General features: G+C 50.6%; 1 protein-coding gene across 1 annotated transcript in view; it reads right to left on the bottom strand.

Annotated features, from left to right (window-relative positions):
* Window positions 1-16,869, bottom strand: part of LOC119958830 (neurexin-2-like) — a 691,929-nt gene that overhangs the window by 70,188 nt on the left and 604,872 nt on the right. Inside the window, exons 9-10 of the mRNA XM_038787333.1 lie at window positions 7,128-7,309; window positions 5,809-5,845 (exon numbers count right to left, since the gene is read on the bottom strand). Of these exons, the coding sequence (XP_038643261.1) occupies window positions 5,809-5,845; window positions 7,128-7,309 (219 nt within the window). The remainder of the gene's footprint in view (window positions 1-5,808; window positions 5,846-7,127; window positions 7,310-16,869) is intronic.

Genomic DNA, 16,869 nt, shown 5'->3' with positions numbered 1-16,869 from the left:
AATTCACATCTGTATCTAGCCCACATCTGTATCTAGCTCACATCTGTATCTAGTTCACATCTATATCCAATTCACATCTGCATCCAATTCACACCTGCATCCAATTCACATCTGTATCTAGCTCACATCTGTGTCTAGTTCACATCTATATCCAATTCACACCTGCGTCCAATTCACATCTGTATCCAACTCATACCTGCATCCACTTCACATCTGTATCTAGCTCACATCTGTATTAATTCACATCGATATTCAATACACATCTGTATCTAATTCATCTGTATGCAGTTTACATCTGTATGTAATTCAAATCTATATCTAATTCGCAGCTGTATCTAAATAACATCAGCATCAAATTCATATATATATCCAATTCACATCTGTATCGAATGCACATCAGTACCTAATTCAAATCTCTATCTGATCAACATCTGTACATAATTCACATCTGTATCTAATCCACATCTGTATCTAATTCACATCTATATCTAATTCACATTTATATCCAATTCACATCTATATCCAATTCACACCTGTATCCAATTCACATCTGTACCTAGCTCGCCTCTGTATCTAATTCACATCTGTATCAGATTCACATCTATATTTAAGGGGCTGGTTTAGCACAGGGCTAAATTGTTGGCTTTGAAAGCAGACCAAGGCAGGCCAGCAGCACGGTTCAATTCCCGTACCAGCCTCCCCGAACAGGCGCCGGAATGTGGTGACTAGGGGCTTTTCACAGTAATTTCATTTGAAGACGATAAGCAATTTTCATTTCATTTCATTTTCATATCCAACTCACATCTGTATCTAATTCACATCTGTACCTAATTCAAATCTGTGTCTAATCCACATCTGTATCTAGCTTACATATGTATCTAATTCTCATCGATATATAATTCACACATGTATCTAATTCACATCTGTATATAGATTACATCTGTATCTAGTTCACATCAGTGTCCAATTCACATCTGTATATAATACGCATTTGCATCTAATTCACATCTATATCCAATTCATATCTGTATCTAATTCATATCTGTATCTAGTTCACATCTGTATCCAATTCACATCTGTATATAATTCACATCCTTAATTAATTAGCTTCTGTATCCCATTCACATCTGCATCTACTTCACATCTGTATACAATTCAGGTCTAATCGTATACAGATGTGAAGTAGATGCATATGTGAACTGGATACAGGTGTGAATTAGTTAAGGGTGTGAATTATATACAGGCGTGAACTAGATACAGATGTGAATTGTATACAGATGTCTAATTCACATCTGTATACAATTCACATATGTATAAAATTCACATCTGTAGCTAATTCACATCTGCATATAATTGACATCTGCATCTAATTCACATCTGTATGTAATTCACGTCTGTATTCTAATGCACATCTGTATCTAATTCACATCTGTATATACTTGACATCTGTATCTTATTCACATCTGTATCTAATTCATACCTGTAACTAATACACATCTGTATCAAATTCACATCTGCATCCAGTTCACATCTGTATCTAACTCTCATCTGTATATAATTCACATCTGTACCCAATTCACATCTGCATCCAATTCACATCTGCATCCAATTCACATCTGCATCCAATTCACATCTGCATCCAATTCACATCTGCATCCAATTCACATCTGTATCCAATTCACATCTGTATCTAATTCACACCAGTGTCTACATAGAACATAGAACAGTACAGCACAGAACAGGCCCTTCGGCCCTCGATGTTGTGCCGAGCCATGATCACCCCACTCAAACCCACGTATCCACCCTATACCCGTAACCCAACAACCCCCCCCCCCCCTTAACCTTACTTTTATCAGGACACTACGGGCAATTTAGCATGGCCAATCCACCTAACCCGCACATCTTTGGACTGTGGGAGGAAACCGGAGCACCCGGAGGAAACCCACGCACACAGGGGGAGGACGTGCAGACTCCACACAGACAGTGACCCAGCCGGGAATCGAACCTGGGACCCTGGAGCTGTGAAGCATTTATGCTAACCGCCATGCTACCCTCCTGCCCCTGTCTAGCTCACATCTGTGTCCAATTCACCTATGTGTCCAGCTCTCACCTGTACCTAATTCACATCTCTACCTGATCTACATTTGCATTTAATCCATATTTTCATTTAGGCCACATTTGTATCTGGTCCACATTTTTACTGAGTTCACACCTGTGTCGAGTTAATTGGTACTGTAAGAGTCCTCCTTGTTAAATTCCTTCGTTCCTATTGATTTTATTATTAGGTCCACAGATCCGTAAGTGGGATGCGCCTTCAAGCAGCGGACTCTGTTGAAACAACCTGCTTGGCAGGACACTGTGTTCCCAGGTCTTGTATTTCGGAGAGGTGAAGCCAGACTCCACAGCACAGAGTGGGTCTCAGGAACCAAGTTGTGGGGGGGGGGGGTGGATTCAATTGGTTGACTGGCAGCCGGTGCGTTGTCCAGGGGACAGTGTTCTGCCTGATTACTGTCAGGGATTGGTTCCTGCATGGTGCTTTCTGAGTGAACGGGGCAGAAGTGCTTAGACCTCGGAAGTGAAAGGAACTCTCTCTCTCTCGCTCTCTGCTGACTGAAGTGAAAGAACCACTCTATTGATCTGAATGCAGTAAGTTCCGGGCACACCCTTTACTGTCAACCTGAACCTGCTGAGTCTGCAAAGAAAGTAGACGGCCTTTCCAGAGAAAACCATCTCAATCCGAGAAGGAAGAAGTACCAAATCGATAGCCTGAACTTCTGAAAGACTTTAACTACAAGTCATCTGAGTCCATCAAAGAAACTTATCTTTCTATTTAAATTTTGATTCCCTTTTTCACCTTCCTTTCCCGTCTGTGTTGTTTGTCTGTGTGTGTGTGTGTGTGTAGAGAGTGGGGTGGTTTAGGAAGAGAGGATTGGGAAAGGGGTAGTATATAGTCAGTGACTTTTTTCTCAGTTTAATCAAATACTGGACATAATAAGAGGCTATTTGTGTTAAAGTTTCAAACCTGGTAACTATAGTTTATTGGCTCAAGCAAGGACCTTGGGCGGGATTCTTCGACCCCCCCCCCCCCCGGCCGGATCGGAGAATCGCCGGGGGGGGGGGGGGGGGGCGGCGTGAATCTCACCCCCTGCTGGCTGCCGAATTCTCCGGTGCCAAGGTTTTGGCGGGGGCAGGAATCGCGCCAGTCCGTCGGTGGCCGCGCCTCCCCCCCCCCCCCCCCCCCCCCCCGCGATACTCCGGCCCGCGATGGGCCGAGTTGCCGCCCGTTTTCCGCTGGGACCCGCTGACGTAAATCACAACACGTCCTTACCGGCGGGCTCCACGGGCGGCCTGCAGAGTTCTCGGGGGGCCACGGGGGGGATTTGGCCCCGGGGAGGGGGTGCCCCCACGGTGGCCTGGCCCGCGATCTGGGTCTGTGCCGTGGGGGCACACTTTCCCTCCGCACCGGCTGCTGTCGACCTCCGCCATGGCCGATACAGAGAAGAACGCCCCTGCCCATACGCTGGGGTGACGCCAGTACACGCTGGCGCTCCCGCGCATGCGCCAACTCGCGCCGGCCGGCGGAGGCCCTTCGGTGCCGGCTGGCATGGCGCCAAACCCCTTCCACGCCGGCCAGCGGGACGCAAACCACTCCGGCCCCGGCCTAGCCCCTGAAGGTGTGGAGGATTCCACACCTTCGGGGCGTCCCGACGCCGGAGTGGTTCACGCCATCCTTGGCGCCGGAGTGGTCCGCCCCGCCGGTTCGCGGAGAATCCCGCCCCTTGTTTTAAAAAAAATAATTTCCCCTGTGTTGCGATTCTGGATCAGGTGGGGCATTGACCGTATTGCCAGCCCAAGGTTTCGTGATCTAATCCACATCTATATCTCGTCCACATTCATATCTAATACTCAGAATAATACAGCGAAGGGGCCCTTCAGCCCATCGAGTCTGCACTGACGCGCTACACCTGACCTGCCTCCTGAACCCCATTTGCCAGCACTTGGCCCATAGCCTCGAATGTTACGACGCGCCAAACGCTCATCCAGGTACGTTTTAAAGGATGGGAGGTACCCCGCCTCTCCCACCCTCCCAGGCAGGGCGTTCCAGACCTTTATTCCCCCTTTCTTTTGTTTTGCCGTTGTCGTTTTCGATCCGCGGCTGAGTCATGGACAGGCGTCTATAAGTCAGGCAGCAGAGGGAATGAGAAACTCGGGAGTTACAGGTCGGGACCCTCTGCCGGTGTCTGAGAGTTTAAACACACATTTTGGCATCAGAGAGAGAGATGAGAAGAATAATAATAATCGCTTATTGTCGCAAGTAGGTGTTATGGGCCAGGGTTTAGAGAACCCCAAAGTGTCTCATGGAGTTCACCTGACCCACAACCTTTACTAGATTGTGGGATGGGGAGCACACGGCCCACCCTACAGGTGCGGTAGAGCAGAAATGGAAAAGTATTTTTTGAAGCAAAACAATGTTTATTCTATGAACTCAAATTAACCTTTTTAAAACATACAGTGACCATCTTAGCAACCATCAATTCAAATACAGCCCCCAAAGAATACAACACTAAGTAATCCTTAATAACTTCCCAAACAACATCCAGAAGACAAAAGAAACACCTTTTAACAGAAGCTCATCAGGTTTACATTCACTACTGAGAAATTTATAATTCTGAATTCACCAAATGATCAAGAGATAGTCTTTTGATGGCAGAGAGAACAGCAGCACACCTGCTCTGTCTGGCTTCAGCTCCAACACTGAAAACAAAACTAAAACACACCCTGCAGCAAACAGCCTAAAACGAAAGTAAAAAGCTGACAGACAGCCAAGCTCCACCCATACTCTGACATCACTGATTAAAACCCATTTCTTAAAGGTACATTTCTTAAACACTCATTTCTTAAAGGTACTCTCACATGACATAGGCTTCAATGAAGTGACTATGAAAAGCCCCTAGTCGCCACATTCCGGCACCTGTTCGGGGAGGCCGGTACGGGAATTGAACCCGCGCTGCTTGCCTTGTTCTGAATTACAAGCCAGCTCCTTAGCCCATTGTGCTGAACCAGCCCCTATGGGCCCAGATGGGGGCGGGACTCGGTTTGATTGATTGGCTGGTGGCCAATGAATTGGTGCTAAAGGCCGTACTCTGCCCGGTAACAGGTGATGATTGGATCATGTCCCAGTGGGATGGTTCTCAGAGACGTCCGTGTGCAGTTGAGTCCAAGACACACAGAGAAAGGACCTGCATTTCTGTCCCTCTGCAGAAAGACTGTGAGCGCTACATTCCTGAAGCTTCAGAGAACCTGAACGAATGAACCTGCGGGGAAACCATCACAGAATACAAGGATCTGCTCTCTCTCTCTCTCCAGAAACTCTGTGAGTGCTGTATCTCTGAAACCACCGAGACCTGAATGAACCTACAGCAAAACCTCAGACGTAAAGCGAAGTTTGAAAAGGGGTACGGTGCTGAAAACCACCACGTGAAGCAAAGACTCGTTGTCCCTTTTTCCTATGATTTTCACCCCTATCCACCCCCTCTGTGCTTGTCTGTCTCGTGTGTGTGTGTGTGTGTGTGTGGTAGAGGGGTGGCGCCAAGTTAAAGTGGGAGAATTAGGAATTAGATAGAACGTAGAACAGTACAGCACAGAACAGGCCCTTCGGCCCTCGATGTTGTGCCGAGCATTGTCCGAAACCAAGATCAAGCTGTCCCACTCCCCGTCATTCTGGATAATAGTTAACCACGTATTTGCTGCATATTTCACGACGGATCATGTTATAATTAAACAGTATTTGTATTTACATTCACAAACCTGGTGGCGTAATTATTGGGCGGCCACGGGCCAAAAACTTGGGTTATTTTCAGAAGAATTATTGGTTAATTCCAATTGGGGCTCAGGGGCCAGTGGGGCTGGAATTGACCGCACGCTCGCCCAGGGCGTTGGAACAGTATCAAACCCACGTCTGCATCTGATCCACATCTGTGTCTGGTTAACATGTGTATCTGGTCCACACGATTATCTAGTCCACATTTATGGACGGTTCGCATCATTATTTTCCCCGAATTTAGGTATCGGTCACATCTGCATGTAGTCCACAGCTGCACAGTATCCGGTTCACATCCATATCCAGTCCACATCTGTATCAAGTCCAAATCTGGATATAGGCCACATTCCCACAGCAGGGAGCCCACGCCAATACTTACGGCCGACATCTGTCGACAGGCTACACCGATGCGCATCGACTCTCACAATCATCTACAGATGTGCGATCGAGAGCATCCTATCCGGCTGCATCGCAGCTTGGGTATGGCAACTGCTCGGCCCCAGATCGCAAGAAACTGCAGAGTGTGGTGAACTCAGCCCAATGTATCACACAAGCTTGCCACCCCCACATTGATTCTGTCTACCCCTCCCGCTGCCTCAGGAAGGCAGACAGCATTATCAGAGACCCTCCCACCCAGGCTTTGCCTTCTTCCAGACCCTTCCATCAGGCAGGAGGTACAGAAGTCTGAAGACACGCACATCCCGACTTAGGAACAGCTTCTTCCCCACAGCTACCAGACTCCTCAACGACTCCCCCTCGGACTGATCTGTTCCCTGTAAAAACACTATTCACGGCGCCCTATGCTGCTCTGGCTCATGTATTTGCTTTGTTTGGCCCCTTGTTCCGCACTGTAACCAATCACTGTTTGTCGATGTACCATTTGTCAATGTACTCTCGTCGATTATTATTTTGTCTACTATGTAGGTACTGTGCATGTTCCCTCGGCCGCAGAAAAATACTTTTTTACTGTACTTCGGTACATGTGACAATAAATATCAATCGATCAATTGTTGACGCAGTCCACGTCTGCCCAGGCCACCTGCACACAGCCAAGAGGCCCCACACAACAAAACGGGAGACACGCCAAGTGGCCAGGTGACGTAGTTTGTAGCCAGCTCACCTGCGTGTCCGCAATCCCCCACCGTCCCCACCCCGGGCCCCGGCCAGTGACAAACCGCCCCTGTTGCCATGGTGACAATCTCCAAAACAACGAACAGGTGCCTCGGATTTCAAGCGCGGCCGGCCCGCAGGCCAAAACCCCAACGTTGGCCAAGCAAGAAAGTGAGGGGGGGGGGGGGTGACTTACTATCTGCAGCTGTAGGTAGTCTCCCAGGCCGGAGGCGCTGTCCACTCGCACCAAAATGGCCTCCTTCTGCTGTGTGCTGAAGCCCACGGCGAGTCGGTCGGCCCGGGTGCTGGGCCGGTCGTTCGGGGGCCAGGTGTAGGTGATGAGGGCGCCGCCCCGGCCGAAGATGTACGTCGTGCCAGCTGGAACGAAGCAGAAGAGGAGCAGAGAGGAGGTTAGCTTGGCAGAGACTACAGTTAGATCAGTTATCACAGAAAAAGGTGTATCTAACCCCGCGCTGTACCTGTCCTGGGAGTGTTTGATGGGGAGAGTGTAGAGGGAGCTTTGCTCTGTATCTAACCCCGTGCTGTACCTGTCCTGGGAGTGTTTGATGGGGACAGTGTAGAGGGAGCTTTACTCTGTATCTAACCCCGTGCTGTACCTGTCCTGGGAGTGTTTGATGGGGACAGTGTAGAGGGAGCTTTACTCTGTGTCTAACCCCGTGCTGTACCTGTCCTGGGAGTGTTTGATGGGGACAGTGTAGAGGGAGCTTTACTCTGTATCTCACCCCGTGCTGTACCTGTCCTGGGAGTGTTTGATGGGGACAGTGTAGAGGGAGCTTTACTCTGTATCTAACCCCGTGCTGTACCTGTCCTGGGAGTGTTTGATGGGGACAGTGTAGAGGGAGCTTTACTCTGTATCTAACCCCGTGCTGAACCTGTCCTGGGAGTGTTTGATGGGGACAGTGTAGAGGGAGCTTTACTCTGTATCTCACCCCGTGCTGTACCTGTCCTGGGAGTGTTTGATGGGGACAGTGTAGAGGGAGCTTTACTCTGTATCTAACCCCGTGCTGTACCTGTCCTGGGAGTGTTTGATGGGGACAGTGTAGAGGGAGCTTTACTCTGTATCTAACCCCGTGCTGTACCTGCCCTGGGAGTGTTTGATGGGGACAGTGTAGAGGGAGCTTTACTCTGTATCTAACCCCGTGCTGTACCTGTCCTGGGAGTGTTTGATGGGGACAGTGTAGAGGGAGCTTTACTCTGTATCTAACCCCGCGCTGTACCTGCCCTGGGAGTGTTTGATGGGGACAGTGTAGAGGGAGCTTTACTCTGTATCTAACCCCGTGCTGTACCTGTCCTGGGAGTGTTTGATGGGGACAGTGTAGAGGGAGCTTTACTCTGTATCTAACCCCGTGCTGAACCTGTCCTGGGAGTGTTTGATGGGGACAGTGTAGAGGGAGCTTTACTCTGTATCTCACCCCGTGCTGTACCTGTCCTGGGAGTGTTTGATGGGGACAGTGTAGAGGGAGCTTTACTCTGTATCTAACCCCGTGCTGTACCTGTCCTGGGAGTGTTTGATGGGGACAGTGTAGAGGGAGCTTTACTCTGTATCTAACCCCGTGCTGAACCTGTCCTGGGAGTGTTTGATGGGGACACTGTAGAGGGAGCTTTACTCTGTATCTCACCCCGTGCTGTACCTGTCCTGGGAGTGTTTGATGGGGACAGTGTAGAGGGAGCTTTACTCTGTATCTAACCCCGTGCTGTACCTGTCCTGGGAGTGTTTGATGGGGACAGTGTAGAGGGAGCTTTACTCTGTATCTAACCCCGTGCTGTACCTGCCCTGGGAGTGTTTGATGGGGACAGTGTAGAGGGAGCTTTACTCTGTATCTAACCCCGTGCTGTACCTGTCCTGGGAGTGTTTGATGGGGACAGTGTAGAGGGAGCTTTACTCTGTATATAACCCCGCGCTGTACCTGCCCTGGGAGTGTTTGATGGGGACAGTGTAGAGGGAGCTTTACTCTGTATCTAACCCCGTGCTGTACCTGTCCTGGGAGTGTTTGATGGGGACAGTGTAGAGGGAGCTTTACTCTGTATCTAACCCCGTGCTGAACCTGTCCTGGGAGTGTTTGATGGGGACAGTGTAGAGGGAGCTTTACTCTGTATCTCACCCCGTGCTGTACCTGTCCTGGGAGTGTTTGATGGGGACAGTGTAGAGGGAGCTTTACTCTGTATCTAACCCCGTGCTGTACCTGTCCTGGGAGTGTTTGATGGGGACAGTGTAGAGGGAGCTTTACTCTGTATCTAACCCCGTGCTGTACCTGCCCTGGGAGTGTTTGATGGGGACAGTGTAGAGGGAGCTTTACTCTGTATCTAACCCCGTGCTGTACCTGTCCTGGGAGTGTTTGATGGGGACAGTGTAGAGGGAGCTTTACTCTGTATCTAACCCCGTGCTGTACCTGTCCTGGGAGTGTTTGATGGGGACAGTGTAGAGGGAGCTTTACTCTGTATCTAACCCCGTGCTGTACCTGTCCTGGGAGTGTTTGATGGGGACAGTGTAGAGGGAGCTTTACTCTGTATCTAACCCCGTGCTGTACCTGTCCTGGGAGTGTTTGATGGGGACAGTGTAGAGGGAGCTTTACTCTGTATCTAACCCCGTGCTGTACCTGTCCTGGGAGTGTTTGATGGGGACAGTGTAGAGGGAGCTTTACTCTGTATCTAACTCCGTGCTGAACCTGTCCTGGGAGTGTTTGATGGGGACAGTGTAGAGGGAGCTTTACTCTGTATCTAACCCCGTGCTGTACCTGTCCTGGGAGTGTTTGATGGGGACAGTGTAGAGGGAGCTTTACTCTGTATCTAACCCCGTGCTGTACCTGTCCTGGGAGTGTTTGATGGGGACAGTGTAGAGGGAGCTTTACTCTGTATCTAACCCCGTGCTGTACCTGTCCTGGAAGTGTTTGATGCAGAGTTAGCCCTGGGAGAGGAGAGTTTCGGGGGAGTGGGAGGCCCAGGACGAATATTTGTCCTTGACCAATATCGCGAATGAAAAATGCAATGACGACCTGGGTCACTGTCACATTGTTGTTTGTGGGATCTTGCTGTGCGGCCCTTGGTTGCCCCCTTCCCTCGTGTTATGACAGCGGCCTTCAGTCCACACGGGTCCATAATGCCGTTGTTTGTCATAACGCAGAGGGAGAGACAGATCGTGATAGAGAGCGACAGAGGTAGAGAGTGAGTGAGAGGGAGAGGAAGAGAGGGGGAGAGAGACAGTGGAAGTTCGGGAGGCACTGCGAGAGAGCGGGAAGAGAAAGAGTGAAGAGGGAGAGACAGTGTGACGGAGAGGGAGGGAGAGTGTGAGTGAGGGAGAGAGAGGGCGAGGGTGAGAGAGAGAGTGAGACAGAGGGAGAGGGAGACAGAGAAGGAGAGAGAGGGAAAGTAGGGAGAGATAGCAGTGTTAGAGAGTGAGAGAGAGAGAGAGAGAGAGAGAGAGGGGGGAGGCAGTAAGGCGGAGCAGCGAGGGATAGTGAGAGAGAGGGAGAGAGAGTCAGGGGGAGTTAGAGAGGGAGAGAAGAAAGGAGAGCCGAGAGAGAGTGTGAAGGAGAAGGAGAGAGAGCGTGAGCCAGGGAGAGTGAGGGTGAGGGAGAAAGAGAGTGGGGGAGTGTGTGTGAGAGAGAGAATGAGGGGGAGCGAGAGAGAGAGAGAGAGAGAGTGTGTGAGAGAGAGTGAGAGAGTGAGGGAGAGTGAGAGAGAGGGGGAGAGATGGGGCAATTGAGAGAGGGAGAGAGTGAGAGAGAGGGAGAGAGGGGGAGAGATGGGGTGATTGAGAGAGTGAGAGAGAGAGAGAGGGAGAGACGGGGCGATTGAGAGAGAGTGACAGAGGGAGAGAGGGGGATAGATGGGGCGATTGAGACAGGGAGAGAGAGAGAGGAGGGGGAGCGAGACAGTAGTAGAGAAGGAGAGAGAGAGGGAAGGAGAGAGTGAGGGAGAGAGAGAGAAGAGAGTGAGAGAGAGGGAGGGAGATGGGGTGATTGAGAGAGGGATACAAGGAGAGAGAGGAGGGAGGAGCGAGAGAGACAGTAGTAGAGAAGGAGAGAGAGAGGGAAGGAGAGAATGAGGGAGAAAGAGAGGGGGGAGGGAGTGAGAGAGAGGGAGAGAGAGACGGGGCAATTGAGACAGGGAGAGAGAGAGAGGAGGGCGAGTGAGACAGTAGTAGAGAAGGAGAGAGAGAGGGAAGGAGAGAGTGAGAGAGAGAGAGAGAAGAGAGTGAGAGAGAGGGAGAGAGGGAGATGGGGTGATTGAGAGAGGGATACAAGGAGAGAGAGGAGGGAGGAGCGAGACAGTAGTAGAGGAGAGAGAGAGGGAAGGAGAGAGTGAGGGAAAGAGAGAGAGAGAAGAGAGTGAGAGAGAGGGAGAGAGGGGGAGGGAGATGGGGTGATTGAGAGAGGGATACAAGGAGAGAGAGGAGTGAGGAGCGAGAGAGACAGTAGTAGAGAAGGAGAGAGAGAGGGAAGGAGAGAAAGAGGGAGAAAGAGAGGGGGGAGGGAGTGAGAGGGAGAGAGACGGGGTAATTGAGAGGGCGACAGGGAGAGCGAGAGGAGGGGGAGCGAGAGAGATGGTAGTGTTAGCGAAGGAGTGAGAGGGAGAGAGAGACATGAAGAGGGAGAACAGTTAAAGGATGAAGAGGGAATGAAAGAGAGAGAGAGAATAGAGAGGGTGGCTTTTCTGGGTTAGTGAGGGCCAGAGTCCCTCTCTCACTGCCCCCTCGGAGGGAAACCCAGGAGCTATTTGATCAGAGCGATCTGCAGAAGGAGCTGGTTTCATTGCATCCCCACCTCCCTCGATGCCCAATCAGCCATTAAGTTATTATCACATTTTTAAAAATGTTGCTTTTGATAAACTCCTCCGAGCCTGTGCTGCGACTAAAACGCAGGATGATTAACGGGAGCATCAATTAATCCCAATTAAGCCGGCAAGCTGCCGATCGGGGTTGGTGATTTCCGATCAGCTAATAGGGCCGTCTGGGGGGGGGGGGGGGGGAGGTGCGCGGATGGGGGAGGGGTGGCGGGGGGGGGGGGCTGTTTACCCAGATCACGCCCGCCACTGCTCGCTCAAAGGACTCGGAGGAGCGTATCAAAGCCGCGATCATTCAGGGCTCTGGTCTCGGAGGTGCTGGGAGTTGGGGTTGGCGTGGATTGGGAGTCACCTTTTTGTGTCGGCGCGGGATTGAGGGGGCCGACGCTGCACGCCCTTCGGCCCAGCGAGCCGCCTCCTACCCCCTCCACCGCCCCATTCGATCAGATCCTGTCGGCCCTCTCCCTCGACCCCACTTCCCCACGCCGGTCCCGCATCCCCTCGATATCATGATCCCCCGATTGTTGTCGGGTACATGCTCAAAGATTGCGAGACGGATGAGGGGGGGGGGGCACAGTGGTTAGCACCGCTGCTTCACGGCGCCAGGGACCCGGGTTCGATTTCGGACTCGGGTGACTGTGCGGAGACTGCACGTTCTCCCCGTGTCTGTGTGGGTTTCCTCCGGGAGCTCCGGTTAACTCCCACAGTCCAAAGATGTGCAGGTTGGGTGGATTGGCCGTGCTAAATTGCCCCTTAGTGTCCAAAGATGTGCAGGTTAAGTGGATTGGCTGTGCTAAATTGTCCCTCAGTGTCCAAAGATGTGCAGGTTAGGTGGATTGGCCGTGCTAAATTGTCCCTTAGTGTCCAAAGATGTGCAGGTTAGGTGGATTGGCCGTGCCAAATTGTCCCTTTGTGTCCAAAGGTGTGCACGTTGGGTGGATTGGCCATGCTAAATTGTCCCTTAGTGCCTAAAGATGTGCAGGTTGGGTGGATTGGCCGTGCTAAATTGCCCCTTAGTGCCTAAAGATGTGCAGGTTAGGGTACGGGGATAGGGACTGGGTGGGGTCCCTCTATTAGATACACAATGGTACTGTGCCCCTCGATTAGACACACAATGGTACTGTGCCCCTCGATTAGACACACAATAGTACTGTGCCCCTCTATTAGACACACAATGGTACTGTGCCCCTCGATTAGACACACAATGGTACTGTGCCCCTCTATTAGACACACAATGGTACTGTGCCCCCCTATTAGATACACAATGGTACAGTGCCCCTCTATTAGACACACAATGGTACTGTGCCCCTCTATTAGACACACAATGGTACTGTGCCCCTCGATTAGACACACAATGGTACTGTGCCCCTCTATTAGACACACAATGGTACTGTGCCCCCCTATTAGATACACAATGGTACAGTGCCCCTCTATTAGACACACAATGGTACTGTGCCCCTCTATTAGATACACAATGGTACACTGCCCCTCTATTAGACACACAATGGTACTGTGCCCCTCTATTAGACACACAATGGTACACTGCCCCTCTATTAGACACACAATGGTACTGTGCCCCTCGATTAGACACACAATGGTACTGTGCCCCTCTATTAGACACACAGTGGTATTGTGCCCCTCTATTAGACACACAATGGTACTGTGCCCCTCTATTAGACACACAATGGTATTGTGCCCCTCTATTAGACACACAATGGTACTGTGCCCCTCTATTAGACACACAACGGTACTGTGCCCCTCTATTAGACACACTATGGTAGACTGCCCCTCTATTAGACACACAATGGTACTGTGCCCCTCTATTAGACACACAATGGTATTGTGCCCCTCTATTAGACACACAATGGTAGACTGCCCCTCTATTAGACACACAGTGGTAGACTGCCCCTCTATTAGACACACAATGGTATTGTGCCCCTCTATTAGACACACAATGGTATTGTGCCCCTCTATTAGACACACAGTGGTAGACTGCCCCTCTATTAGACACACAATGGTACTGTGCCCCTCTATTAGACACACAATGGTAGAATGCCCCTCTATTAGACACACAATGATAGACTGCCCCTCTATTAGACACACAATGGTACTGTGCCCCTCTATTAGACACACAATGGTACTGTGCCCCCCTATTAGACACACAATGGTACTGTGCCCATCTATTAGACACACAATGGTACACTGCCCCTCTATTAGACACACAATGGTACTGTGCCCCTCTATTAGACATACAATGGTACTGTGCCCCTCTATTAGACACACAATGGTACACTGCCCCTCTATTAGACACACAATGGTACTGTGCCCCTCTATTAGACACACAGTGGTAGACTGCCCCTCTATTAGACACACAATGATAGACTGCCCCTCTATTAGACACACAATGGTACTGTGCCCCTCTATTAGACACACAGTGGTACACTGCCCCCTCAGTCAGATCAGTGGCCTGCTTTCGGGCACTAATATAACGCACTTCCCTCTGGCAAGGAACAATGGGGCAATGTGCCCCAGGCCAGCTGGACTGACGCCAAAGGGTCCATCTCACTAGTATCTACATCGCGGCCTTGCAGCCTGCGAAAGTCTGTATTATCTCCTCTGCGTGGAGGTCCCCACAGGTCCTCTGCAAGCTCCCCCCTCCCTCGCCCCACCGCTCCGCACCACCAAACCCTCAGTCACGCCATCTCTCCTCGCCGTCCCAGAGTGTGACGTTTCTCTACCCTTTGCCCACCTTCAAACCAAACCAGGGGCACTGGCGTATGAAGCCATCCATGAGTTCGGAACCACTTGCTCCCGGGGCCGCTGCACAGATCGAATATTTTGTTAAACGCGAATCCCCATTCGTTTATTGCTTTTTTATTCGGCGAAACCGGTTAACCGTGCTCACTGCTCATGTGTCCAAAAATAAATAAACAGTCTTAACCGCGAGGGGGGACTTGGGAAAGAGATTCCGCCTGCGCCCTTGATCAGTGCGTTCTGGGAACGAGGTGGACTGCACACGACTCGGGCCGCGCGACCCAAACCTAGTTCTGAAAATCAAGAGCGTTGAACAAACGGCCAAACCGAGCCCTTGGCTTTTGGAAAGGTAACCCGGCGGTGAGGGGCATTAAAACATAAACGAACCACCTTATAATCGTGCAAGTAGCAGGGAATGTTTCTTGGGAATTTGAGGGGGGAAAAAACGCAAAATCGCTATTTTGGACATTAGAAATTTCAGTTACTGAGAAAAAAAGAAAATGGCGCATCAAAAAGGTTTTCAGAGCGCGTTTTGAACGGTTTGCAAGGGAAGGTCGACAGTGGTGCGCCCACCACGCCCCGGGGGTTCAGAGGTCCAAAGATTCACAAGCCCTTTGAGTGATGAAACCTCTCCTTATTAAAGTCGCAAATGATTGTCCCCCTTACCCCCTCCCGCGTGTTTTAGGTTCCCCAACCTGCGGGAACAATCCCTCAGCCTCCACCCTAGCAAAACCCCTTCAGCATCCTGCCGGTCTCCATGAGATCGCCTCTCGTTCTTCCAATTCTTTCAAACCCGATTTACTCAGCCTCTTCTCACAGGACAACCTCCTATCATCCCCGGGACCAATCCTGTGAACTCCAGAAACCAGCCCCCCGATACAAGTATATCCTTCCCTAAATGTGGAGACCAAAACTGTGCACCGTATTCCCCGTGTGGTCCCACCCTGTGCAAGATCTCTTTATCCTCGTCCTCCAACCCTCATCACAGAATTTCCTCTATAAAAGTTCTCAAAAACTTGCTCCTTGCTTTCCAAAACTTAAAGCAATCAGAGTTTAGTATCTCTTAAATCACCAACCCGTTTCCTTTCTTTAACTTTACGAGCGCCATAATAGTCGGTGTTCCAGACACATTTCAATCTCTTGCAACCTTCAGTGCGAAGCTGCTGTTTATCCCAGACTCCTCGGGTATCCTCTACACTTTTTGCTTTACCACTCATCTTTGTGTCGTCTGCAAACTTGGACACAATGCACTTGGTCCCCAATTCCAAATCATCTATGTAATCATCCTGGGAGTGTTTGATGGGGACAGTGTAGAGGGAGCTTTACTCTGTATCTAACCCCGTGCTGTACCTGTCCTGGGAGTGATTGATGGGGACAGTGTAGAGGGAGCTTTACTCTGTATCTAACCCCGTGCTGTACCTGTCCTGGGAGTGTTTGATGGGGACAGTGTAGAGGGAGCTTTACTCTGTATCTAACCCCGTGCTGTACCTGTCCTGGGAGAGTTTGATGGGGACAGTGTAGAGGGAGCTTTACTCTGTACCTAACCCCGTGCTGTACCTGTCCTGGGAGTGTTTGATGGGGACACTGTAGAGGGAGCTTTACTCTGTATCTAACCCCGTGCTGTACCTGTCCTGGGAGTGTTTGATGGGGACAGTGTAGAGGGAGCTTTACTCTGTATCTAACCCCGTGCTGTACCTGTCCTGGGAGTGTTTGATGGGGACAGTGTAGAGGGAGCTTTACTCTGCATCTAACCCCGTGCTGTACCTGTCCTGGGAGTGTTTGATGGGGACAGTGTAGAGGGAGGTGCAATATTTCAGTCCACACTGGGTAAGTTCGTGGGATCAGGTACCGAGTGGACGCCCAAGTCTACCCTCTCGGGCCGGCGCCTGAGTGCCTCCGCCCGTCCCTTGTTGCCACCTGGCTTATTCACTCTTCCAACTTCTTCCATCGGGCAGGAGATACAGAAGTCTGAGAACACGGACGAACAGACTCAAAAACAGCTTCTTCCCCGCTGTTACCAGACTCTGAAACGACCCTGTTATGGACTGACCCCATTAACACTACACCCTGTATGCTTCACCCGATGCCGGTGTCTATGTAGTCACATTGTGTACCTTGTGTTGCCCTATTATGTATTTTCTTTCATTCCCTTTTCTTCCCATGTACTGAATGATCTGTTGAGCTGCTCGCAGAAAAATACTTTTCACTGTACCTCAGTACACGTGACAAATCCAAATCCAATCCATCCGAAGCCCCCCCCCCCCCCCCCCCCCCGCCGCTATGAACACCCTGAGGCCCAATCAACCAACGGGGTGCTTTCTCTGAAGGGCGGTCGCTGCTGTGATGGCGCACAGCAAGATCCCAGAACCATCAATGCGACA

The sequence above is a fragment of the Scyliorhinus canicula genome, chromosome 31, assembly GCF_902713615.1.
Source record: "Scyliorhinus canicula chromosome 31, sScyCan1.1, whole genome shotgun sequence".
In the NCBI taxonomy this organism is placed as follows: domain Eukaryota; kingdom Metazoa; phylum Chordata; class Chondrichthyes; order Carcharhiniformes; family Scyliorhinidae; genus Scyliorhinus; species Scyliorhinus canicula.
This window is presented reverse-complemented; position numbering and strand designations above follow the sequence as displayed.